The following is a 24,893-nucleotide window of genomic DNA, read 5'->3' as shown; positions in this document are numbered from 1 at the left end:
TCTTCATTTCAGTATTTCTGTCCTTTTTAAAGATCCCTTTACAAATATCGTTTGCACTATCTTGATAGCAGCTTTCAATTCAGAGCAACAATGTGACTTCTTAATGAAATGTGTGCGTCTGTCTATTCTTGGATAATATTCATAATGAGCCCCAAATGGCTACCAAGAGAAAGAGTGAAAAATCTGAAGAGAAGAGAAGTAGCAAAAATAAAAGATGAAAAGCAAAACTGTAAGAAATAATTGCACTGCTCTGTTCATGCAATTAAGAAGCATATCAGAGGAAAACAGTTAAATTAGCTTACTGAGTGCTTACAGGAGTTTTAAAGCTCTACTGTCAGTTCAATTAAAAAAATACCCTAACAACAGCACACTGATTTCTAAAGCAGATGACATTCTCCAGCAGCCTGAGGTGGTCTCTGTGACACTGACAGCCTCCTCCTCTCCCTGTCCTTTGGAGCATTATAGCCTACCAAGGATGATTTCAGACTGTCAGGGCTCAAACACAGCTGTTCCTTTTCTGGAAACCAAACAGCCCAGCCTTCCGCTTCCTATGGCAACAACAGTGAGCCCTTCGCAATCTGACCTGCCGAGAAAAACCTGCTGTTAATTAAATGTTAATTGCCTTAATGCAGTCTGCATTATGTGGAAAAACGCAAGTTATTTTAATCTGTATTTTAAAAAAAACATCTGAGGCTTAAAATGCCAGGCAGAAGCAGCTTATAAATTGACAGATATATATTGCTCTTGCCCCTTTGGTGTTAGAAGAGACTCCTATGAGTTTAATAGATATGTTGTTCTATTATTTTGCAGACATTCAGGTAGCAACTGTTTCAGACAATTTAATTTGATTTCTGTGAAAACCACAAATGCAGCATAAATAGCCAGTTTTAAATTATATTAAGATTTATTATATTTTTTATTACATCAATTATTTATTTTTATTTAAAAATACATCAGAAGTCCATTCCTTTCTAATTTCAGCAGACCGAGTGTGTGATTTGATCGAAGGATCTTGATGCCTGGATACACACGAACACCTTTGTGCTGCCCACTCTGTGGTGGGCAGATGCTGGTGCAGCCATCCTCACAGGGACCATGCCACATGTGAATCACTGCCAGGAACCCCAAGGAAATGGGATTACCTGCTTCCCAACTCTGAGGGTTTCTCTAGAGCAACCTGCCTCTCTCCTGCAACTTGCTGCTTAAACAACTCACCTTCTCATAAACTACTTAGCAGCTGGGCAAAGACACCTCATTATCACAGCCAGGTAATTACCTGCAGTTTTTCTGCTGGCTTGGCCCAAGCTCTGCAGAGCTCTTCTACCCTTGAGACTGGGGTGATGGGGAAGGAAGGAACTAGAAAGCACAAAATCCTCTTTGGGGTGACACAGGAACAACCTCCCTCTGCCTGCTTGCACCGGCCAAAATTCAGTTTAACGGTTGATAGAGTCTCAGCATTATTAACCAGCTTTTAGAGATGGGAAATGAGCAATGGCTCACTCCAGCCCCCGTGCTATCCCCATTTGCAGGGCAGATCTGGCTCCTTGGGTCTCCACAGAAGGAAGCCAAGACCCACCAAGAGCCGTGGGCACAGAGGTGGGAAAGGTTCTGGGGTTGGCTGAGTTTATTGCACTGCGTTTCCTCCAGACCGAGTTTATTATTGTACTTTACCTTACATAGACTGCTGTGAATGCTGTGATGGTTTGTGCAGGGCATTCTAGGTGACTCAACTGCAGCCTGCTTTGGAGGTGTTGGAATTTGCTAAAGGAGCTATTTTCCCTGTGTTTGTCATGTGGTCTTTTTTTTTGTCCTGATGCCAGCCATGGTGATATCTGAGACTAATTTCTGAGATTTTACTGAAGACTGGCTTGAGCTGTACTGCAACATCCCTTCCATTCTCTTTCTTTATAGTAATGCCAAAAAACAAACAAACAAACAAAAAAAAGGATATGGTTTATTCCTATTTGCATTTAATTGAGTTGAGAAGCAGTGTGGATGAAACAAGGCACCCCACAACTGATGCTTGGGTAAAACCACTGATCATGTACCTGTGTTGTCCAAACTGTCTTTTGGGAAGAATAATTCGAGCAGGGTGTAACAGCACCAGCCACAAACATGTAATTCTCTCCTTTCCTTTTTTACTTATCTGCACTTCACAAAGGCAAAATATCAAAGTTGAATAACAGTAATGAAGGATCAGCTTCTTTGCTGGTGCAAACTGGTGTAACACACCAAAGCTGATGAAGTTCCACCAGTTTACACTGGTGGCAAATGCCATTTAAAATAAGCTGCATCCATGCTGCAGCGGTCTCATAGGGATAAAGGAATACTGCTTCTGCGATTTGATGCAAAACTATTTATAGCCTCAGAATTTAACCCCCTAGAAAGGAAGCTACCAGAGGGAAGAAGTCACAGCAAGTGCTGTCAGGGAAGTGCCGGCACTGCCAGAGCAGTTCAGGGTCCCATCTTAAACGCAGAGCCGGCATCTGTGGGTACATCAACTTCCCAGAAACCTGCCCCTCCCTCGACCACATCTGGATTTATCTCCAATGTTTACAAAGCTGGGGAGTGTCTCGGTGTTTTTAGACTGTTATGTGCATTATTTCTCTCATCTTAAAGCTGCCCATGTAGAGAAAAATACAGGACTTCAGTAACAGTTAACCAGCATGATTTGCTTTTATTACCTTTCTGTTCAAGACCCTTGTTTCCCCTTGTAGCATGTCAAATTGCCCCCAAAACCATATTATACAGCAGAGAAATGTCGTTCACACTTCACTGGCTATTGATTTACTTTATTTATTGGCACAAAATCAGCCTGAGATAAACATTTTGTCCCCCATTTCCACTATTGTAAGCGATATAGTTCACTGCAAGATAGGCAAACCCCAATGTGCTGGGTCACAATTCGACATGGCTTTCTAATCAATGTGTGAAAAATTACCTAATGAATAATGGGTTGCACATTTCCACAAACAAATTAACCAGGGTGAGACTGAAACTAATGATTATATTTATCTAATGTAATTTCACATCTGTTACTAGTGCTAGTAATTTTTTTTTCTTCTTTCCATGGTGTCCTTAGAATTACAGCCCAGCTTTTGAGAGACAGACATTTTACATCCATTTAAACAGATAGTGTTCAGATTTATTAGGTACATACTTTAAAACCACAAGATATTTGGGGAGCATGCTATTATTTTGCAGTACTTCGTGGGAGTTGAACTGCCTTTTGAAATACATTGTGGTTCTCACACCGGAGCCGGGGTGCTCAGACTTACAACATCTCCCGTACAAGGAACAACAAAAGTGATTTTTTTCCCAATATACAGCCAGTTGAGATACACCTGATAATTTTTGCTGGAGTTAGGCTAATGTCATTTGCAGATGAAAAAGCACAACAGTGGGAAGGAACCTCACAGGCTCGTTCTTTATCTCCTTCTTAAAGTAGATTTGTGTCTTCCCGGTGAAATGATCAGTTCTGTAAAACAAATGTTCCCGGAGTCCAGCTGCCAACTCCGCACGGGTTCAGCGAGCGCCCGGGGCCTGATGTGCAGTTGCTTCTCAGAATGGAGAAAGCAATTGGCTCTGTGGGATTTACTTTCCACTAGATGTTTTTATTTTCCAGGCACGTTAAAATGTTTTGCTTGGGCTGTCAAGAGTGGCTTGGGCACCCTCCCTGGTCTCCAAAATATGAGGCATTAACTCACCTGTCTCTCTCCCTCTCCTAAGAGAAGTGTTTCAAAGAAGGGTTTGTAAAATGGGCCACCATGGAAGGAGAAACAGGACAACGCAGGGGTTTCCTCCCCCTAAAACTGACTCACCTCAATCTCCATGGGGGATATAGAGCCCCCGTTGCTGCAAACACCTTTCTTCCCGCTGCTGGGGGCTGTATCTGCTCTGTCACATCCAGCAGCTCACAGTTGTCTTTAAAGATGTTGCAAGAAAGCCAAAAGTCTCCAAATTATGTCACTACTTGAGTCAACATTATTAAACAATTTCACAACCTGTCTCAGTCGTGGTGGCAGCTTTCATAAGGATTTATTATCCAGAGACAGAGGAAGGGAGGGGGCTGAGAGTGCACAGAGGTTTGAAAGTCATTGTACCGAGAGTTTAATTATTGTATTTTTCACTGAAGTTGAAAGTATTGAGGAAAATCTAGCCAATTTCATATTACCTCATTTGATTAAAGAAGTTGTATGATTGTTCAGAATGTGTAATTGCCATTCAGCACAGCTGAGCTGAAAAAAAGCTTTTTGACTTCACATCCTTAATACTTGGTGATATTTAGCAGCCTGATTGGATTAGCCAAACAAAACTTAGAAAATGATACCAGCTTTGTTCTGAAGACATTCTGGTGATTGATTCAGCTTAAAATTACTCAATGTGTCTTTCTGTTGGGGGGGGGGGCATATTTTTTAGTAGTACACATTTTTCTTATCAGCATTAGGAAAAGTCCTCTATACAGCCATGTTAGATACGGGACAATATGTAATTTCATGGGCAAGATTTTCAAACTACAGGACATAAAGCATGACACAATGTCATGTTTATTACATGGGGCAAGACATGCAGACATCCAGCAGTTGTGTGCCTCATAAGCCTACAGTACCAGTTTGTATTTGGCTTCTTTATTGAGAAGGGAGACTCTAAATGTGTACCACTACAACTTTATTTTTTTTAACTGCAGATAGCCCTCACGTCCTTTCAGCACTGGTTCCAGAAATAAATGACCTTGTTCTACTCAGAATCTTGTGGAACAGCTAAGGAACATTCTGTCTGTGTCAGTCTTAAACTGTTTGGTTAACAAAGCAGACCTCTGGATCTCTTGTTTTGGAGACTTCTTGTTCCCCAGATTGCAGAAGACATGGTCCATGTACTACTAGCACATGGAGAAGCAAATGCTTGTGCATGTCAGCCAGCCAGGCAATGGCTGAGCTGCTCTCTTCTGTGGTGGTATCTTCTGCAGCAGCTTGTTAACTCCCATCTATGCCGTGAACAACCCTGGTGCAACACCTGAAGAGGAGTGTTTCTGACCTCTGGGGTGTGAATGGAATGGGCTAACACCAGATGTGTCCATTCCAGCTAGAGTCAGCTCATGGAAATTGAGATACGTGCTGCCACTGGGGGAGGTAGGGACACGTTGGTGCCAGGTGCACTTCTCTGTGCCGGGGAGGCTGAGCAGCTTGGCAGCCACCTTCACGGGTTTTGAAACATGATGTGGTTCAGGGCTAAATTTGGTGCTCTGGGGCACATGAATGGAAGTTGGAAAACAGTATGAAAATAGTGAGCAACATCCTAGAGGTCTGCTCTCATCTAGCCAAGCTGCCCTGAACACTTGATTGCCTAAATGTATCATTCTTCCTAAACTGTCTTTTCTTTCCTACCCTGAGCATGATGGCTGTAGCACGTCCTGGGCTGCCACAGCCTGCAGAGGCTACCCAGCAGGAGGGCTCTGACAAGGCACCATAAACCCTGCCTATTTCTCTACTCCTAAGGACTACCTTGACAAGGACAAAGCAACTGTGAGCAGCTCTAGGTAGGGATGTTTGGGGACTGAGCTCAGAGAAACGTTTGATGCTTGCTGATAACAAGCACCCTGTTCAACATACTCACTCCATTATTTTTTCTTCTCCTTTATCTAGTGCATTTGATTCAGTTAAAGCCACTTAGCCTAAGTCAGGCTAGCTCAGTCCTGGAGATATAACTCAATACAAGCAATTTCTGTTTTTATAATAATTCACTGATTGCTGCACGGACATTTGTTGCTGAAGAAAGAAGTGAACTCTGTCAACCAAAAGACACAAAAGATGATGATGGAAATACAGTGCAGAGCTGTCCAGAGGGACTCAGAGCAAACTTCAACAACTCTACTGAAAGCACACATGACAAGATAAAACAAGCATCAGCTTTTCTAGCATATGTGGTCTGAGTGTCTCAGTCTGAGTCCAGAAGGAGGTCACACTGGAGAGGCATGGCATGACTTCAGTCTCCGTGCCTTTTTGTGGTAACCAGGCTGCACCGTTTGCATTTCTCTTTTTCCCTCTGGTAGAAATTTCTCACTGAGGGTTTTGACAATTTTCAAATAGTGTCGTGGAGAGTATGACAACATGAAATGAGAGTAGAGCACAATGATGCAGTAAATAGTTACATTATTAGAAAGGCAGATGCTGGCATTGAAGCAGGGTTGTTGGCCTAAAAAATAGATTAGGAGGGAGAAAATAGAAAAAAAGCTGTGATGTATCAGAAGCGGTTGATAGCATAATAACATTCATATGCAAGCAAAGGTTTTCTGTGGCAATGTGAATCAGCTCACATGCTAATATGACCAGTAAATAAACCATAGTAAGATTTTAGAATTGATATTACTACTCACCAGATACAACTCCAGGCCAGTGAATCATGTCTGGGATTGCATTTCGGACTCCAAGAGCTGGCACTGGATCCCAGTGTGCAAGACAAAGTCCTGCAGCGGCACCCGAGTCACACCCAGCCATCTACAGACAAAACCTGGTGCTTTTTATTTCCTGATGGCTTACTCTTGTCACTCTTTAGAGTCCTCAAAGATATGTCCCAAGTGAGCGCACGGATACTGGTGAAATTTAGGACATTTGAATGCACTATGGTACGTAAACTGAAGTCAGCAAGGAGTGATTTGGAGCAAGGCTGCTGCGGCTTGGTCCCCCACTTAGGCAATGGAGAGGAACAGGGTCTCCTCACCATGCTGTGAAAGCCTGTCACCCAACCCTTGTGCCTATCATCCTCTCCCCAAATGACTATAAACTGCAGTCTGAATTCAGCCCATAAGAATAAACTTTAACAGTATGTGAGGATTTTCTATGTGCCTCCAGGGTCCAGTGACCCATGCAACAACCTGATAATCTGATATTCAGAGAGCCTAGGCACCAGCAACTCCAGCATAAGGCTTGAGGAGTTTCAGGTACCACCACCTTGAAAATCAGCCCCAGCTGCATCAACAAGCACCCAAACCAACTGGGAATGTGTGAAAACACAAACCCACCCTTAGCAAATGCAGGAGTGCTGCTATAACCCTTGGTAAAGCCACAGTAAGCAAGAGCCGCTTGTTCTCCAGGATAATGCTGTAAAGCAGAGCAGTCAAAGAGCAATTCAGCAACTCAGGGACGCTCTAGCTGCCAACGTGTCAGCTGCCTGTGCTTAAACACAGCACAGTGTAGGTCTCCACAACACTCTGCATTATGGCTATTTCTCCATAGGAATGCAAAACTGAGAGAAATTTTCATATGTTGCATTCTTGTGCAAGGCAGGGCAGACTCAGCCATAAGCAGAGGCATCCCATCCAGGTACTCCCAAGATGATGTTAGTCTCTTGAATGGTGTGGAAGCAATGACCTGGCCCATGTGCAGCTACTCTGGCCAGCGTAGATCTGCTAGAGCACAAATGGGACTCTGACTGCCTTTGCCAGTCAAGCTGCTCCCCTGGGAGCTGCTCAAGAAACTTGTGCTGAGGCAAAGAGAATGCCTTCGGGATTTTCCGCTGCTGCGCAGACCCTGATAGGAGACAGGACCAATTGAAACTGCCCTGAGTACGTAGAATGAGGAAGCTTTTTGTCACTGAACGATTTGCTGATGGGTAAAGTGCTAGCTTATTTGAATATTTTTCTGCCAGTTTGGAAATGAGGAGACCTAAATGTGACCTAGATGTATCAAAGTCATTTCACGGAGGTTCACAGGTGGAGTGGCACGCAAGATGATGGCAGAAGGCGAGGGCGAAAGGCACAGCCAGGAATGGTGCGCTAAATCCTTTTTCACCTGGTGTGATTCACACAGGTAATTGGAAGAGTATGTGATGTGTCAAAATTCTAGAGGCATCGGTGAAAGCAGGAGCAGGCAGGTAGATAATCTTTCATGTGGAGGATCCCAAACTGCTTTACTCGTAAAGTCATTCTGAAGCTAGAGGTAAAATATAAGGATCAAGATGAGATTTAAAGCTGAGATGGAACTTTGTGGCTTGGTAGAAAGAGCACTTCTGGAATGACTGGGCAACTCCAATGTCAAAGGTGGCTGGGATCAGAGCAGTGCAATTAATAGAAAGTAGAGATTTGTGTATTGGTAGAGACTTTGGACAGAACAAGTTCAGAGGACTTTATTTGATAAAGAAGAAAATTCTAAACTAGTTGTGGAGTTTGATAAGAAGCTGGTGAAGGTAACAAGAGGATTAAAATTGATGGAACTTGGCAGCCTACATTACTTTGAAGAGGAGACTTAGGTACTAAGACACTTAGACACTTTTCAAAAAAATACCTGCAACATTGGATGCTTTAATTTAGCAAGTAATGGTGTAACCAGCTGCTGTCAGGAGTTATAACATAAAGAAGGATGTGTATGGAAGGCATCAGCAAGTAACAGGCTGGCTTTATATTTTGGGTGTAATTGATTGACTGTAACATCCACGAATGAAATCTACAGATTTACACCCTACTGGAGAGGCTAAGAGAGGAGGAGATAATGAATGAAGGACTACTAGAGCAATTTATTGCAGACGGGACAAGAATCATCTCCAACAGAAATGACAAAGGTCTGATTTAAGTGAGGGTACGACCCACGTGTTGAGTGGGTCAGAGGCAGCAACTTCTTGTGTGAGATACAAAGAAAGGCCAGAGCAATCGGCTAATAACACAGGATCCCTCATCCTTTAAAAAGCATCTCCATTGTAGCTGTCTTTACCTAGATGGGGTCCCTCAGAGCCCAGCAGGATTCTCCACTCTGGTGGGGATCTGTCCAGTCACAGTCCGGGCAAACCCAAGCTCAGAATTGCACAGAAGTTAAAGCAGAAAGGGCAAAGTGACAGTAATATAAAATACAGTGGAATTGTCTTCAAGTATTTCTTATAATAGTTAAAATTTCAAGAATAAAGCATGAGTCATTTATTTGCTACCGAGACCTGAAGATAAGAACACAAGCTGACAACGAATACAGTTGTGGGTGTTAATTATTGCTTATAATAGACACAAAGAGTAGAGCCACCAACTGTACCATGTGTAATTCTTTATTTAGTAATTTAATATTCTTCCCTGTTCATCTCAATGCATTTTTATATGTCTGACCTTCTGTAGACTTCTCATTTTGTTCTCCAGTTGAAAGAGCAAAGCTGGTTAATTTCTGGTGACATTTTGTGGCCATGTAGCTGCTGAAATATCTTTTTACACTCGGTTTTGTTTATAAATCTGAATTCAGTGGATATCTGCCTAGCGACACAAGCCTGTAAGACGGGTGACGTTGCTGAAATGAGAGCCCCCTCCCTCCTGGGGACTCCCTGAGCGCATCCTGGCCTCGGGAGCCCAGGGGACACCAAAAAGCACTGTGTAATGCCTGTGGCCATGGCAAAAAGCAGCTAGACCACGCTATGCCCCCTTTGAATATCACAACTTCTGCTTACCCGGTGTATCATTGACTTACATTGACTGTGGCTGTGGCACAACCAAATCCTCTGGCTACAATGGCATGGGGAGTCCTTGTGTTACAGTCAAATCAAGTTTTGCCTAGTCTGTGATATAAGGCAGGAAGCTCACAGCCTTCCAGTACATAGGAATTTCATTACAAAGTAATGTTTATGCCTTGAAACGGGGGATGGTGCTTCCTCTTAGTTGTTAGATACCAAAAATAGGGGAGGGTGCTCGTAGCCATTCTGAAATGCTCTTTAAAAAGTTAGCAAAAAAATAAACCTTAAAAGCTTGTAAAGGAGCCACAGGGAATCATAGCTGCCACTTAAATTATATTAAAGGGCAATAAATTGAAACCAGTAAAAAAGAAATGTGTCCTTACAGGGTGCATTGTCAGCTTATGAAATTCACTGTAGCGGGAGGTCAGTGAGAGAAAGTCTGTAGTTTGTTTTTTTCCGAAGTACTTTTTGGATCACTACCATGATGTTTCCAGTGCTGCAAGAAAAGGCTAATCAAACTTCATACTCCAAGGCACAAACTGTGTATGGGGGTCAGGAGAGAACATCACCCTCACAGACAGTGTATTAAGCATATTCTGCATTTTCCCTCTCGACCTTCGAAGGAGGGTAAGGATCTCTGCAGGACGGTTGTGTAACCTCCAATGGCAAATCCTGCACAAACATCTCTGGATTCCTTCCTCCCAGGGAGTGATTCTCCTCTGGCAGATTTCAAAGCTCATAAAAGCATAATTTTAGCTCTGAAAAATGTTTTTAAGCATAAGCGTTGATGAACAATGCAACGTAAAAGTGAAGCAGAGTTCTTGAGCCTCAAAGATGATCTTGGGAGAAGTTGAAGCAGGCACAATTAATTGGCAAAAAAGAGAGGTGACCTCCCACCCAGACCATTGTACAGCATCCCAGGTGGAAGACAAAGACGGGCTGATCTGTGCACAAGCCCCGGCTGTGAGGAGCATGAAAAGAGAGACACCCTCCTGACATTTTTTCCCTGAGGAGTAGAAGTAAATCTCACAGAGGGACCTACGTGGCTATTAATGCAGCCCCTTGAGCACTACTCAAATAAAAGGATGACAGTTAATCAAAGACAGTCCCCTACCACATCCCAGGCACGACCAGCCTCTCTGGCTCTTGCTGCTATTCTTGCTATTCTTGTCATGATGAGGTGAAAAATTAAAACCGTGCTGTCCCTACTCCCCCCCTCCACCACCACCACCTCTGTTTTCCTCTCACAGTCGTGTCACTGACATGGGTGATGGTCAGTCTGCAGTGTTTAAAAGCAGCCTGTGGGATTTACATCTTTTGGAGCAAACTCTGCTTCTCTGAGTTAAGCCATGGCTGTCAGCTGTCTTGCCCAGAGATTTTGGGGTACATTTTGTGTGTTCATAAAGTCAAACTGGCTCTCAGACCCCAGATCTCACCTATGACTGCATGAGCCCATGTGGCACAAGCTGCGGTCAGACATTTGAATGCAGTCCGTGTGAGATCATCATTTATTTTAGAAAAGAGTTTACGGAATGGGGGAAAGCTCTCTGGCAGAACAATTTTGAGCACCGATCCCACAAATCTTCACACATGCATCTGCTGAACTCGCAGCCAGGTCAGCATGGGCATTAAAGGCTGCAGGATCAGGGCCTTTGCTTCTTTGTCCCTTTTGTCCAACCTGTGACTCTATTATGGCTATCAAACAGTTGAGATAGATCTATGACATTATAGGATGCTAATTTCTGAGGACTCCTCTTCCTTTTCCCTTTGTGGCATTTAGATTTTTTTCCTATGTTTACAGCACACATGAGGGAAAACCTAAAATTCCTTTGTTCTCCTTTTAGTCTTTATGCTGAAAGGCTAAATAGGCCATGCTTCCCAGACCAACCGCTCCGAGCTCAGCCTTAATGGCAGGCAGGAGGTGGTCGCCTCTGTGTCAGGGCTTGCTTTAAAAAAAACAGGATCTTAATTCTAGCATTGGAAATGAAAAGGAGCTCGCTATTAGCTCTCATATTAATAATTTAGAAAATACATGCCCAATCACTTGTGTTCTCTCAGTTCCCTCTGAACACAGCTGCAAACTGCATTAGGTGTTAGGGTGAATGGATATATTTCAGATGAGATATTTGTACTGAATTATTAGGGTAGTCTGTATTACAAAATTACTAATAAACATTGCTTCTGGCTCAATTTAGCCTGAACTCAGTGAACCTAGCCAGTGGTGAGAAATCAAAAACTCTGAAATACCCGATGAATGAATCTAACTAATCAAGAAGCCCTGCAGGAAGTAGATGCCAGGATTAATGAGCCAGTGGTTTCACCATGCCATGCTGTTATTTCTTCACATAAATGCCCTCAGATGAGATTACCTTTGTCATGAAAAGGAGAAAAGGAAGGTTACATACTTTCAACTGACAGGTTAACTGCCATACCTCCATTACTGCAAGATACATTTTCATGTGCGGAGATTTTTGTTCTGAAAAATGAAAATTTAAAGACCACAACACAAATTAAACCACATTTTCATTCCTAGGAGCAGGGACCATTGCTGCTAGTACAATAATATAATCCATGCTGCAATGTTATCTGATCCCTTGCCTTGCACAAACTTTCTTCCGATTATAGTAATTGCTCGGTGAATGCAATGTCCAGCAGCACATAAGAGCAGATTCTGCCTTCCGGGGGGATTTGAGGGGAGGAAGAGAAGAGAGAGAGAGTGTCAAAGCATTTCATCAAGAGAGCAAATGAAAGGTTCAGTAACATTATCATTATGTATATTCCTTAGACATTAGGGGTGATGTTGTGTTTAGAGAGAAGTAAACCTACATGAATATGTGCCAGTGTGGAAATGAATCCATATATACAAACGTGAATCTGAGCCTATTCACACGCTGGGTGGAATTGCTCAAAGCTGAAACACACCTTAAGATAAGCATATAAGCCCGGCTTGTGACAGTCCCAGTGCCTGGTGTTAGCTACTTAGTCAGTAATAGGCTAATTGTTATTCAGCTGAAATATTCCATCTCGATTTATATGGAATTCACTCATTTATTTTGATCACTTTATGTGAATGAAGCAAAGCTGTTCCTGTTGTTAGGTAGAACTAGTCAGTGCTGTTTAATTTCTCTCTTTTAATATCAGCATGAGTGACATTTTGTAATAAAATCATTCACACACAACCTGTAACATGTATGAGCAAAACCTGCAGTCCCCTTCCTTTCATCCATGTTAAATACATAAGAGCATCAGCTTAGATGTTTTATGTTACAAAGCTTCAGCTGGTGCTAAGGGTACGTTTCAAAAATCTCCGGGACTCAGAACACGAAGATCTATTGCCATGGAAACAAATGTTGTATCAAAGTTGGGTAGGATCAAAAAGCTTTGCTCATAACCAGGACAACAGTTGCATTAGAATATGGAGGAAATGATGGATGTTTTAGGAGCGAGAATTCAGCTGAAGGACCTTTGTAAGGCGCCTTCTATAGAGTTGCAGCGTTTGGTGTCAAGCATGGGATCTTACAGGTTGTGTCTCAATCCCCTGCCCCCAGCCAGAAAGACCATTTTTCTCTACCATTAAAAAGCACGTATTTTTTAAAGATCTTCCATACCACACTTCATGACATTCCTACATCATAAAGCTGTCTTGCTTATAGCAATATAAAGCAGCTGTAAAAATTACATGCTTGTAAACAACCTTCCATACGTTTGGAAGAAGCAGGGTGAGATTTGCACTCCTCTGCATGCAAGTGGAGACCTGCTGTGGGATTGGGAGGACCAAGGGATATCCCAGGCGGTGCACCACTCCTCTTGGCCCACGCAGGGACACCTGTGGGATAGGGAGGCGGGGGGCACACTGACCAGCCCTGCTCCATACGCATCCCATGCACCCACGTCTTTGAGGGCTGATCTAAATTATCACAAATTCCAAACTCCTAACCAAGCCTGGGTGCAGAGGGGCTACTGCTCGGCCCAAGGCTGGGCTGGGCAGTAGAGGGAGAGCTGGAAGGAGGGACAGGCCTTCTTACCCCAGGCGTTACTCATGATATGGATTATGGTATGGGACCTGTCTTGCCTGTCCTGGGCTCGCTCAGGATGAGTGTCCTGGGCTGTTTTGGCACGCAGGCCAGCAGGATCCTGCAGAAGGGGGCAGGGCTGCTTCCTCAGGTGACCCCCAGCGGATTCACTCTGGGCCTGGATCGCCAATAATTTATTCTCCTTTTATTTCTCTTTTAAATTAAATATGCATACGTAATATGCACTTCGGAGCAGGCAAGGACCCTTCTGCGGGTGCCTATGGAGCCGGGCACTCTCAGGTGTGTAATTAAGAGCTGTATAATTGATGTACAAGGAGAAGAGATCTCAGTGCATTGCATTAAAAAAAAAAAGAAGGGGGGGGACAATAAACCCAAACCGGGCTGTATGATGCTTGCCAAAGTCCTGCACTTTTTATTTCACCCGTGTCAAAGTTCGCACGGGAGTAAACCGAGCGTTTTCTCTTCCGTGGGATACTCGCCCCGCCAGCAGCCGCGCACTCATTTCAGCGCCGGCAAGAAGGTCTGCGGCGAAGCCCCGCTCCCGCCCCCGCTCCCGCCCCCGCTCCCGCTGCAATCCCAGCCCTCGTCCCCCGGCCCCGCACCGGCCCCGCGGCGCTCCGGGGCGGGCGGCGCTCGCTGCCGGCCCGGCCCCGCGGCAGCTGCCCCCGCTGCCCGCCCCAGCCTCCTGCCGCCCCGCTCCCCCTCGCTCTTCGCCTCTGCCTCGCTTCGCAGAGGAACTTCTTCCGTCTCGCAATTTAAAGGCAAACCACACAGAAAGATTAACAAAAGTTTATTAATCATGAAGTATTAAAATTGTGATAAATGAAAGGCTTCACTGCAAAATTCAAGCAAGCAAACTATCCCCAAACTTGTGACAAAGGACTCGGTGAATCCCACAGAGGGAAGTCCTGTCTTTTTTTTTTTTTTTTGCCTGCAAGTCAAGACACCTCTCATATCTCACACATCACATCAAAACCATAATTGTTCATATCACATACTGAAAATGATTTTATTTATCCATTTACATTAACTTGATATAAACGTGTCCGGAAAAGTCAGTTAATATGTTTTATATTAGCTCAAACATTCATTAAGAAACCCAAAATGCAATAAATAAGCACAGACAATAAGTTAAAACATATCACGAATCGACCAGTATGTAACAAGAATGCTTTATCTACACAAAACATCCTATTTCACATCGTTTGTTCATTCCTCCAGCGGCCCTGCCCTGCGGCGGGGTGACCGGCACATGCAGGCGGGCGGGCCGCGGGGCCGGGCCGGGCCGGGCCGGGCCGGGCCGGACCGGGCGGGGCGGGGGCGGCGGCGGCGCCTCCGCCGGCGGCAGCGGAAGGTGCAGGAGGGACAATAGCAGCAGGAACGTAAATAAATGCGTAAATAAAGGTGGGGCGGATCGGCAACTCAACTGTCACGAAATCAAAGATCCGAAAAAGGGAAGTGCTCTTGCTTCTTTTTTTTTTTTTTTTTTTTGCCTTTTTTTTCCCCCGGGTGTTCTACTCTCGCAAAAAGAAACTTTTTTTTCCCTTTTCTCCCATCTCTCTCGCTTATAAATGCTTTTTCAAAATGGATTTGATTCTCTCTGGGGTCTCCGTACCGCTCCGCGAACCCGCCCGGCCGCTCCCCGACGGCGCCCTCGCAGCGGAGGGGGCCGGCGGCAGATCGCTGCTCTTAAATAAACCATAAAAATTAAGAAAACAAAACCAAAACACATTTCTTTGCAAAGCCGGTCGGGCGGCCGGCGGGAGCGCCGGGTCGTGGCGAGGGAGAGAGGCAGGGCCGGGCTCGGGGGAGGCCCCGAATCTTCCCGCCGCCGGGGAGAGGCGGCCGCCGGGCGGGCCGGGCCGCGGGGGGCGGAGGGGATGCGCGGGGGATGCGCGGGGGCGGAGGGGGTGGGTGGTGGGGTGTTTCTCGGCCCACAAACCAGTCCGTTGGCGTCTGATTTCAGATCCTGAGTCGACTCCCTGGTAAGTCAGGTGGGGGAAGGCGGGGGGCAGGGGCGGGCCGGGGCGGGCGGGCGAGGCGGGGGCGCGGGGCGAGGAGGCGGCGGCGGCGGCGGCGTTGGCGCGGGGCGAGGCGGCGGCCATTAGGTGAAGCTCATGGAGACTGTGTGCTCTAGTGCTTTGCGGCGGAGGGAGGCGATGCTGGTTCCCCGCCACACGTCGCTGCTGTCCGGGGAGCTGCAGAGCTGGGGCGAGCCCGTCACGTTGCTGGGGCCGGGCAGGGAGGCGGGCACCATGCCGGGGAAGGCGGGCTGGTAGAGGTGCGACTGCAGCCCGGCGCCGTTGGAGCCCGCCAGGCTGTTGGAGAGGCCCATGGAGTTGGGCGGCGGCCCGGCCGCCAGGCTGCACTGGGAGAGGGACTGCGCCATGGCCTGCTGCCGGCCCAGCGCCGGCGGCAGCGGCAGCTGCGACACGCCCGGCATGGCGGCGGCGGCCCAGCGGGTGTCGTTGGCGTGGAAGGAGCAGAGGCTGTCGCCCATGGCGGCGGCGGCGGCGGCGGCGGCCGAGGGGAACTGCGGCAGCCCCGGCGTCGGCAGCAGCGTGCCCGGGGCGCGGAAGACGTTGGTGGTCTTCTTGCGCTTCTTCCACTTGGCCCGACGGTTCTGGAACCAGACCTGCGGGCGGCGGGCAGCGACACGCACCGTTAGCCACGACCCACCCGCGGTGCGGCCGGGGCGCGGCTCGGTGAAACGGGATCCGCCACCCCCGCCCCGGCCTCCGCCCCGTCTCCTGCCGCCCCCCCCGAGTCTCTCCCCCCCGCGGCCGTTGCCTCTCCCACGGCCGCTCTTCACACCCGCTGCCCCGCGCGTGTCCCCGGGTTAACGAAACCGCTGGGAATTTTTATAACGAAACCGATCGACGTGTCCCTCCCGGGACGGAGCCGCCTGCGGCCTCCCTCCCTCGAGGGGAGGCTCCGGGAGAGGAGCCTGCCTCCCCCCGAAGAAAACAGTAACACAAACAAAAAATAAATGACCGGCCCACGGCTCTTGCCCTTGCGTGGAAGCGCTCCCGAGCCGCCACCGGAGCGGGGCGCGGCGGGGCGGGGAGCCTTGCCCCGGGCCAGCCCCCCCGCCCGGCGCCGCCCGGGTCCCGGGGCAGGAACGCCCCCCCGCCAAACCGCCCGCATTTGGGTTTTTTTAAAAAACAAAGGTGGTTTAGGAAGCGGGTGCTCGTGGTGCCGGCAGGGGTGACTTGGTGGGTCTCGCCGCACCGCTGCCGACAGCACCGGGATAGTTGCTGGGGGCGGAGAAACCGGGTCCACTCGACATCCAGAGGAGCGCGGTGCCCGGACCTGCGGGGGTCCGTGGTGTCACGCTGCAGACCCAGGCTGAGAAAGACGGGCGCGCATTAGCGGGAATGAACAGCCGTTAGGGAACCCAACGTTATATGAATAATCGAAAAATCGCGTTCAATTATGTTTTAGGGTTAATAGTTAAATTGCGGCTACAAAATCTTTTTATGTTTCATGGTTTACTGGTGGTGTAAAGAATCTCCATCAGGTCTGATCGCCTCAGCTCATAGCTACGCTGCATATGCTTTTAAAATGTGAATGTTTCCAGTTGAAAACTAGTGCATGACAGATTAAAACGCAGGGAAAACCTGGGGGAGATTTTGAAAATGCACACATGACAACTCTAGAAATATATTAACCGCGAGCGTTTGCCGACTTCGGACTCCTTTTAAAATGCAGCTAGCCCCTGAAAATTATTAATACAACAGTGAGAATCTAATGGAGGTTGGAATCTGAAAATCTACCTTGATGATGTCTGCTGTTACAGTAATATAGACATACTGTAAACGTATTTTAAAATATATAGCCCATTTAATTCCCCAGCTATAAATGGGTTAGAGAGAGAGAGAGAGGGAAGGGGAGACAATATCACTTTTGCTTTTCTTCTTTTTTTTTTTTTTTTTTTTTTTTTTTTTTTTTAGAGGCCGAAGCTTTATGAAGATCTCATTGGAATCCAGCGGATGATTAATGTGAAGATTTGGTAGGAAATCTGGAGAGCTGTATTAAAGCTCAGATCTCAGGTTCATTTCGATCAGCCAGCCGTGAACTCTGGGCCGAATTCATTACACTTTAATAGTGCTGGGAGAGGAAGAAAATGCAATTTCTCATTCCATTAGAAAACTAGAAAATACTCTCAGCTTGTCCCCTATTAAGATGTGGCAGGTGACGGGACCATTGTGGGGGACACGGTCAATGGAATTACAGCACATTATTTTTGTTCGTATAAAATATTGAAAGGCAAGCCTGACTGTGCAGAAGTTATTTCACTGATTTGGTTTTTATGTAAATAAAATATTGAAAGTTAATTAATCCGTGCTAGAGACTAATGATTATGCTTATTATATTGCATTTGATCGCGTAATTTGCATGATTCTCGCATTGCTGCTTAATAAGCCATTCCAGGTTATAAATAATTCTGAAATTGGTTTCTAATAATGGCATGCTATAAAAAGAATGGTTTTATTACACCAGCCTGAAAAGCAGAGCAATATCAGACGTGGAATTGAACTCCCGTTTAAGCACCAGCCGCTTTAATAATTATTTAAATGTATCATGTACATTAAATATAGATCGAAAATGAGGGAAGAGGTGATTTATCCTAGCATCTAAAACCCTTAAAAACATATACAGCCGCTATAAATTAACTATTTGGAGCATTCCTTAATCAGTGTGGAGCCCACATACTGCAAGGAATGTGTAGGCAATCTGTTAACTATAAAGAAAACTGTAAAGTACTCGCATAAGAACATAAACCAATTACTATTTAATTTAAATTTGGTCAAGGAGCAGTGATACATCGGATTGTGAAGTAAATACATTTTACATAAATTATTTTGCCTTAGATTACATAATGTTAATCATTTTGAAGTGTTAATTAAGAAGGTTATGTTGATCTGATTACTTTTTAAAGTACAGAACATTATTGTAAAAAATATTTAAATTGCCACTCTATTAAACTGTTTTATCAGCAGTCTCGAGCTATTAGCATTGGTTTAAGATTATGCCGAGGCCATTAAAACACTTTGTCTTTCTTCCTAGGAATTTCTTTGATGTGCTGTTAGAAAATAACTATTTCCATTTTATATTTTATATTTTACTTCATTTACCACACTCCTAATATTGAAATTGGTATCATTAACCTTTGGGAAACCCAATAAAGTTTAATAGACCTCGTTTTCTTTTTTCATAGAGTCAGTTGTCCAATTATATTTTATTTGTGAATCTAATTTCTTTCTTAATTTAAACTAATTATGGTCCTGCGTAGGCTGAGTCAAATTGTTGCACTTTTTAAAAGCAGACGTGCGTTTTCTGTCACGTTCGAGAACGGAGTCGGTTTCCGTTCGTAAAAACGTTCCTTTAGGGAGTTCGTTTGGCGTGTCTGTATTTAGCTGAGGAGCCTAGGCTTGCCGAGGAGGATTGTGAACACCGGCCGCGGAAAGGTGCGGCGGCGTTCCCGGTGCGCGGTGCTGAGCCGGGACGCACACCCCACAAGCGCTCCCATCGTGCAGGCTTTCCTTCCTGGGAAGCGACTCGCCCGGCAAGTCGCGAAAATACCCCTCTGCGCACAAAAGCCGCACCTGGGCAGCCTAGCGGTTGGATCCGTCTCCCCCTTTCCCAAATTTCGTTTACATTTATGTGACTAAATAGTTTCTTACGTGCCTGTCTGCAAATACATTTATGCCTGTGTGCACATGTATATATATGTACTTCAGAGAACAAGGTGCACCCTCGATGTTGAAGGTACTCGCTGCCCCTGCCGTCCCCAGGCATTATAGAAGCCACTACGGGGAAACTCCAAACACAACCGCCTTTTACCGAAGTGCCTTTTCACGAGCCTGTCTGCCTTCCCCCGCCCCCACCCCGGCCCTCCCGGCGGCGGGCTGCGGGGGACGCCCCATCCCGGCGGTGGCGGCGTGGCGGCCGTGCCGCCGGCAGCACCCTGGACAGCGGCCCCGCGCCCCCCGCCGCCGCCGCGCCCCGGCACCGGGGAACGGGGCCGGCTCCCCGGCGGTTTGGGCTCGCCTCTTAGCGCCGAGCTATTGCGAGGGCTGAGACTCGCCCCTCTCGGGCCGCGCCTCCCCGGGCTCTTTCCTGCCCCGGGTTGGGCCGCGGAGCGGGGGGAAGCTCCGCCCGCGCCCCGCTCTGGACCACCGCGCGGCAGGCGGGTAGGGGACAAGGGGACACCCCAAGGGGACAGCTTTGCGGAAAGAGGGGCGGAGGTGTCCTGTTTCAAGGCTTCCTGACCAAACTGTTGCGTTCAGGGGTGGGGTGGGTTTCCTCCCCCGCCGTCGAGCTGGGGTTTGGGGGCACCCACCCCCCCCGCCCCGTTGTGCCTGGCCTCGCCGCCGGCCGGCCGTGCCGCCGTCGGTGCGCCCGGGGAAGGGGCCGGCGGGCGCGGCGGGGGCGGGCACTGCGCGGGGGCGGCTGCTCATACCTGCACCCGGGACTCGGTGAGGCCGATGCGCAAGGCCAGCTCTTCCCGCATGAAGATGTCCGGGTAGTGGGTCTTGGCGAAGCTCCTCTCCAGCTCGTTTAGCTGCGCCGGCGTGAAGCGGGTGCGGTGCCGCTTCTGCTTCTGCTGCCCCTGCTGCTGCCCAGCCTGGCTGGGGTTCTGGCCGCCCTGCTGGCCTTGCTGCTTGTCGGGGTCTTTGGCGCTGACGGCTAAGGAGCTGGGGTTGGATCCCACCGTGGTGATGTCCTCCCCCGGCAGCAGGGTGGTCCCTTCCACCGTGTCCGAGTTGGGAGCCATGTCCCCCGGGTGTCCCCCCGGATCCGAGCCCCCTACGCCCAGCCGACACTTCACCGCCTCCCGGTGTCCCAGCAGCTCGGCCGCATCTTTCATCCCTGCGGAAGCAAAGGAGCCGCGGTCACTCCCCTGCAGCCGGGCATGTATCCATCGGAGCCGCTTTCCAGCGCACCGAGCCGGCGAGAGGCATCCAGCCACCGCCACCGCCCCCCGCCGCCCCCCGGCTGCCCGCCAGCCCCGCAGCCAGGCTGGGCTCCGCGGCGCGCAGAGCCCCCGGCCCGGCGCCACCCGGGCAGGGGAGAGAAAACTTTACACCGAGCAGCTCCTCTTCCTGCTTAAATAACCAGCTCCCTGCCGGGCCTCCCTTTGCGAGACCAAGGGAGGGGAAGAGGGGAGGGCAAGTTTTGCCGGGTTCAGCCTGGGTTTTCCAGCGGGGCTGGTAAAAGAAAGAGACGGAGAGAAAGAAATAACACGCTGGAGCCGCTCTGCTGCCGGGAGCCTTACCTCCCCGACAGATGTGCGTGGACCTCGGCCACCCTGGCCGATCTTTCCCCTCTCCTCCCTCCGCTCCTCTAAACAAACGCATGAATAACCATAAATAGGTAGATACAGATATTTCTCTGTTTTAAAAGGAAAAGAAGGGGAGAGGAAAGCGAGCAGGCGAGCAGGAAAAGGCCACCCAGAACTCCTCCGTAAATACCATGGAGCTCTTCTGTCCTAAAATAACAATAATCACCATCATCATAGTAATAATGTGTAGGTATGTATATAAAAACAGGGAAGAGAGAAATTAAATGATCCACGGCTCGCTGTAGATCTACATACTCCGGAGGTCTCCCTCTCTCTTTTTTTTCCCTATGTTAAATCAAATTAAACTTTAATACAGTACAATTACTTTTAAAGGAATTAGCCCATTTAGATCGCATTAAGGTAAAATAAGGAACAAATTGTCAATTTCCTGCCCCGGCTTCCTCCCCGCTCGCCGCCGCCGGTGCAGCCGCCGCGGGGCGGGGGGGTGCTGGGGGAAACTCACCGAGACGGGCGTCCAGGAGGTCGGCGTGAGACAGCATCGCGCACCGCTCCAGGGCGAAGGCTGTTCCCCCCCAAATTTTAGCGGCCCTAAGTTATTTAAAATAGATATAAGATATAAGATATATATATATAGATCGCCTAAATGAAAGAAAATTCGGTGTGTGGTTAAAAAGGGGGTCTCTTGCATTATAATGTCCTTTAGAGAGACGGGGAGGTGCTTAACACTTCAATGAACCCGTGAGCAGCTCGGCGCGGGGACCAATCAGGAGGGCAGCCTGCAAATGTCAGCGCCCGGAGCGCCCCGCTCCGCCCGCCCGCCGCCCGCCCGCCCGCCCGCCCGCCGCCGCCGCCGCCGCCCCGGCCTCCCGCCGCCCCGACCCGCACCGCGCCGCCGCTCCCTTCCCCTGCTCCGCTCGCCTTCGCCGCCCTCCTTCCCCCTCTCCCCTTCTCTTCCAAATGCACATTTGCCACCCTCCTCCCGCTCCGGGTCGCCTCTGATTTACTGTTTTTTCCTCTTTTTTTTCCCTTTTTTTTAATGCCTCCTCGGAGCGCACCCTCGGACCCGACCCGCTCAGGCTCCCGGGGGTGGCTCGCAAGCCCAGCGCCCACCGGGGGGATGTAAGTGGGTGAGCGCGGGCGGCTGCGCGGCGCGGCGCGGGGGCGGGCAGCGCTGGCCCGGCTCGCCGGCCGCCCCGGGGACCGGCGTCGGGGGCGGCGGCGGAGACCGCGGCCCGGCTCTCACCCACCCGCCACGCCGCCGCCGCCGGGCCCCGACGGCCGCTGGGCCGTGAGGAAAGAGAAACTTGCGCGAGTTCCCGCAGCGGCCCGGGCCGCACAGGCTGCCCTGCCCGCCGGGGCTCCCCGTCGCCCCGTCCCGGCCCCGCTCGGTGCGCAAGCACACCGCGGCTCGGGGAAAGGGAGCCAAGCGCCGCGCGTCCCGGCCGCCCGGGCAGCGCTGCCTCCTTGGCCGGGATTTAAAAGCCCGTAAGACCTATTTTTTCGGGTAAAGTTTCCAAGTTCGGCTCGCCTACAAACTCAATTTAAAGCAGTAAATAAAGTTAAATGCCTTTTATTTTCCTCTTGAATATGTTAAACTACTTGAACAATTTAAAGTGCTTTGCAGAAGTGAAGCGAACCATTTCTAATGTTCTGATTTTTCAAAGCCAGCCAACAACAAAGTTTAGATTAGTAATATATTTCTAACCAGAGTAATTTTCAAGATCATTAGGCATTTATGTAATTAGTGCCAAATCTATAAGCTTTTATTACGATTATTAGAGTAAAATCAGTATAAATTTGTACTAATTTACTACTGTTTAGACTTGGCTGTCAAGCCAAGAGGTTCTTATTGTAAATGATAACTGAGGAAATTAAGTGCAAAATTCTGTACCATTTCTGATCCGCTCCTAAACAATCCGTTTCAATTGTATTTGTAGCAGAACATAATGCCCTTTTAAAGTTATTTGACTTGTATTTTTATTTGCAAAACAAGAAAAATACCCTCTACCCGGGCACAATGAAAACTGATATTTACTACTTCCAACTTGATTAACATTGATTTTTAATTCAAAAGTGATGCAATTAAGATTATTCATTTAGTGCAAATAAAGCTCCCACCAAAAAGGGAGCCCAGTGAAGTCTGTGTTAAATAATACAGAGCCAATGGCTTTTTTTTTTTCTGCCATCCAATTGAGTTACACAAAACATTGTAAATACTGCATGCGAACAGATGCAAGAGTGGTTTTGTTTGCAGCTCAGATGTGCAGGGGTTTCGGCAGCGACTGAACAAGGAGACAAAGGAACCGGCCGACCGATCTCTAGGGCAGTTTTGCTGCCTTTTTTTCCCCCCCCCCCCCTTCTCCCTCCTCAGGCTACATTGATTCAGCTCAGCTTCCGAGACGTCGGGCTGTTGCAGTGAACCTGGGTGCCCGAGAACGGCCGCTAAGAGCAGGGAGAGACACCCAGAGCCGGGCCGCAATTTAGCTGGAGAGAGAGAGAAAGAAAGAGGTGGAGGTGGGGTGGGGGTTTCGGGATTTTTTTCTTTTTTTTCCCCGGTTGGATGGGGGACGGCGGAGATGGCTCATTTGTTTTGCTTTTTTCCTTTGAGAATTATTGCCTGCGCGCAGCTCCAGGGCAGGAGGGGAAGCCCCGGCGGTGAAAATTCCCTTGAGCCGCCCCCCGGCCCGCTGCCGGGCGCCGGGACCCGCGGAGCGGAGCCCGCGGAGCCGCCGGCGGGGAGGCGGGACGGGGCCGGCGGAAGCCGCGGGGCGCGCAGCCCTTCGCGGCCGCGGCGGGTCCGGCCCTACCCGGGGCCGGAGTCGCGCGAGTGGTCAGGGGTCGGCCGGGGCGTTTGGGGTTCAGTTTTAGCCGCAGCTTCTGGCAGAAATGTCCGGGCGCTGCAGGTGCCTGCAGCCGGCTTCTGCCGGGCGTGCGGCGGGCAGGGTCACACGACGCGCGTGTGCATCTATTCCGTGTTGTTGTGTGTTTCAGGTCGATAAATAAATGTGTAAGAGTTAATGTGCAGACACATCAGAGTAATAACAATGGGATGAAATCAAAGGATTATCAATCTCTGTTAGTAACTGCTGAATAACAATGTTGCGGTGTGATTGATAGCGCGCTTCATTTTATGACTTTTCTATTGCTCTTGATTTTTATAGCAGTATAAACAAACTAAATCATTTCTTCCAAGACTTCAGAGTGGAATCGTCTTAAGGGAAGGGGGGAAATCAGAGAAGGAAGTCTGCGGGAGGGAAAAGAGCGGCCAGGGCTGACACTTAAGCGTGTCAGAAAGAAAACGACAATGGGGCATATGTAAAATGCCCTAATCACACTCCGCTTCCGTGCACTCCTGTGTCGTCAAGTGCCTGAATTCACCTGGGCAGCGTCGGAGATGTATTTACAAGGATTTTATTGCCCGTCATCTTTCCATTTTCCCAGCGTAGCCAGAAAACTGCCAGTCAAGTCCATTCCCTGTTACAATTTACGGTATTCCCCACATGATCACAGGAACTGAAGTTCCTAACAAGGAAAGGCTTTAGCACAATGGCCCAAAATCTTCAGAGTGACACGAGTGTCTTCAGAAATCACTTCAGAGCAAAGTAAAAGGATTTTCTATGACGGATCCAGTGATTTTTCCTCAATAAATAGGTTTTAGATTGTTACACACACGCAGAACTGGAACAAAGGGAACTACCAGAAAATATATTGGTTGCCCCTAATAAAATTTATTTAGACAGTTTACTTCTCATAAAAAATAGAGATTGAATTTCGTACAGGAGCGCCTGCCAAGGGGCTAGGCACGGGGAGATCATCTCCCCCCGCACCTTCTTTCCCTTTCTCTTTCCCTCCCACCCCATCCCTTCCCGGCGGGCCCGATCCCGGGGTCCCGGCTCTCCCCTCCGCCCCACGCCTCCTGCCCACGCCGGCTGGTCCGCCCGAGTCAGGGCCGCGGGAGCGGGGCGCGCCGCGTTTGGGGGCTATATAACCCTAACTCTCCGGTGCCGTGACCCCGGGAAGAAAGGGTAGAGAACTTTCCGACCCCCAGAGCTCTCCCCCTCCCCTCCCTGCTGAACTCAAGCCCTGATTGAATGAGGCTGTAACATAAACAAGTGTATTTAACCAATTCTGCT

The 24,893-nt window shown here is 48.5% G+C and overlaps 1 protein-coding gene across 1 annotated transcript; it reads right to left on the bottom strand.

Annotated features, from left to right (window-relative positions):
- Positions 1–15,555: 15,555 nt before the first annotated feature.
- LOC143173145 (homeobox protein orthopedia) lies at positions 15,556–21,299 on the bottom strand. Its single transcript, XM_076363232.1, has 3 exons — positions 21,263–21,299; positions 19,918–20,327; positions 15,556–16,086 (listed from the first exon to the last, which is right to left on the bottom strand). Exons 1-3 carry the CDS (start codon positions 21,297–21,299, stop codon positions 15,556–15,558), a joined length of 978 nt encoding a protein of 325 aa, XP_076219347.1.
- Positions 21,300–24,893: the final 3,594 nt, after the last annotated feature.

Source organism: Aptenodytes patagonicus, chromosome Z, assembly GCF_965638725.1.
Source record: "Aptenodytes patagonicus chromosome Z, bAptPat1.pri.cur, whole genome shotgun sequence".
In the NCBI taxonomy this organism is placed as follows: domain Eukaryota; kingdom Metazoa; phylum Chordata; class Aves; order Sphenisciformes; family Spheniscidae; genus Aptenodytes; species Aptenodytes patagonicus.
Note: the sequence above shows the minus strand (reverse complement) of the source record. Positions and strands in the feature narration are given on the sequence as shown.

Coding starts and splice junctions, on each gene's coding strand:
- LOC143173145 (XM_076363232.1), bottom strand. CDS start 21,299: ATGCTGTCTCACGCCGACCTCCTGGACGCCCGTCTCG. Junction 20,328..21,262: donor CCTCCTGGACGCCCGTCTCG/GTGAGTTTCCCC, acceptor TTGCTTCCGCAG/GGATGAAAGATGCGGCCGAG. Junction 16,087..19,917: donor TCACCGAGTCCCGGGTGCAG/GTATGAGCAGCC, acceptor CGCCGCCCGCAG/GTCTGGTTCCAGAACCGTCG.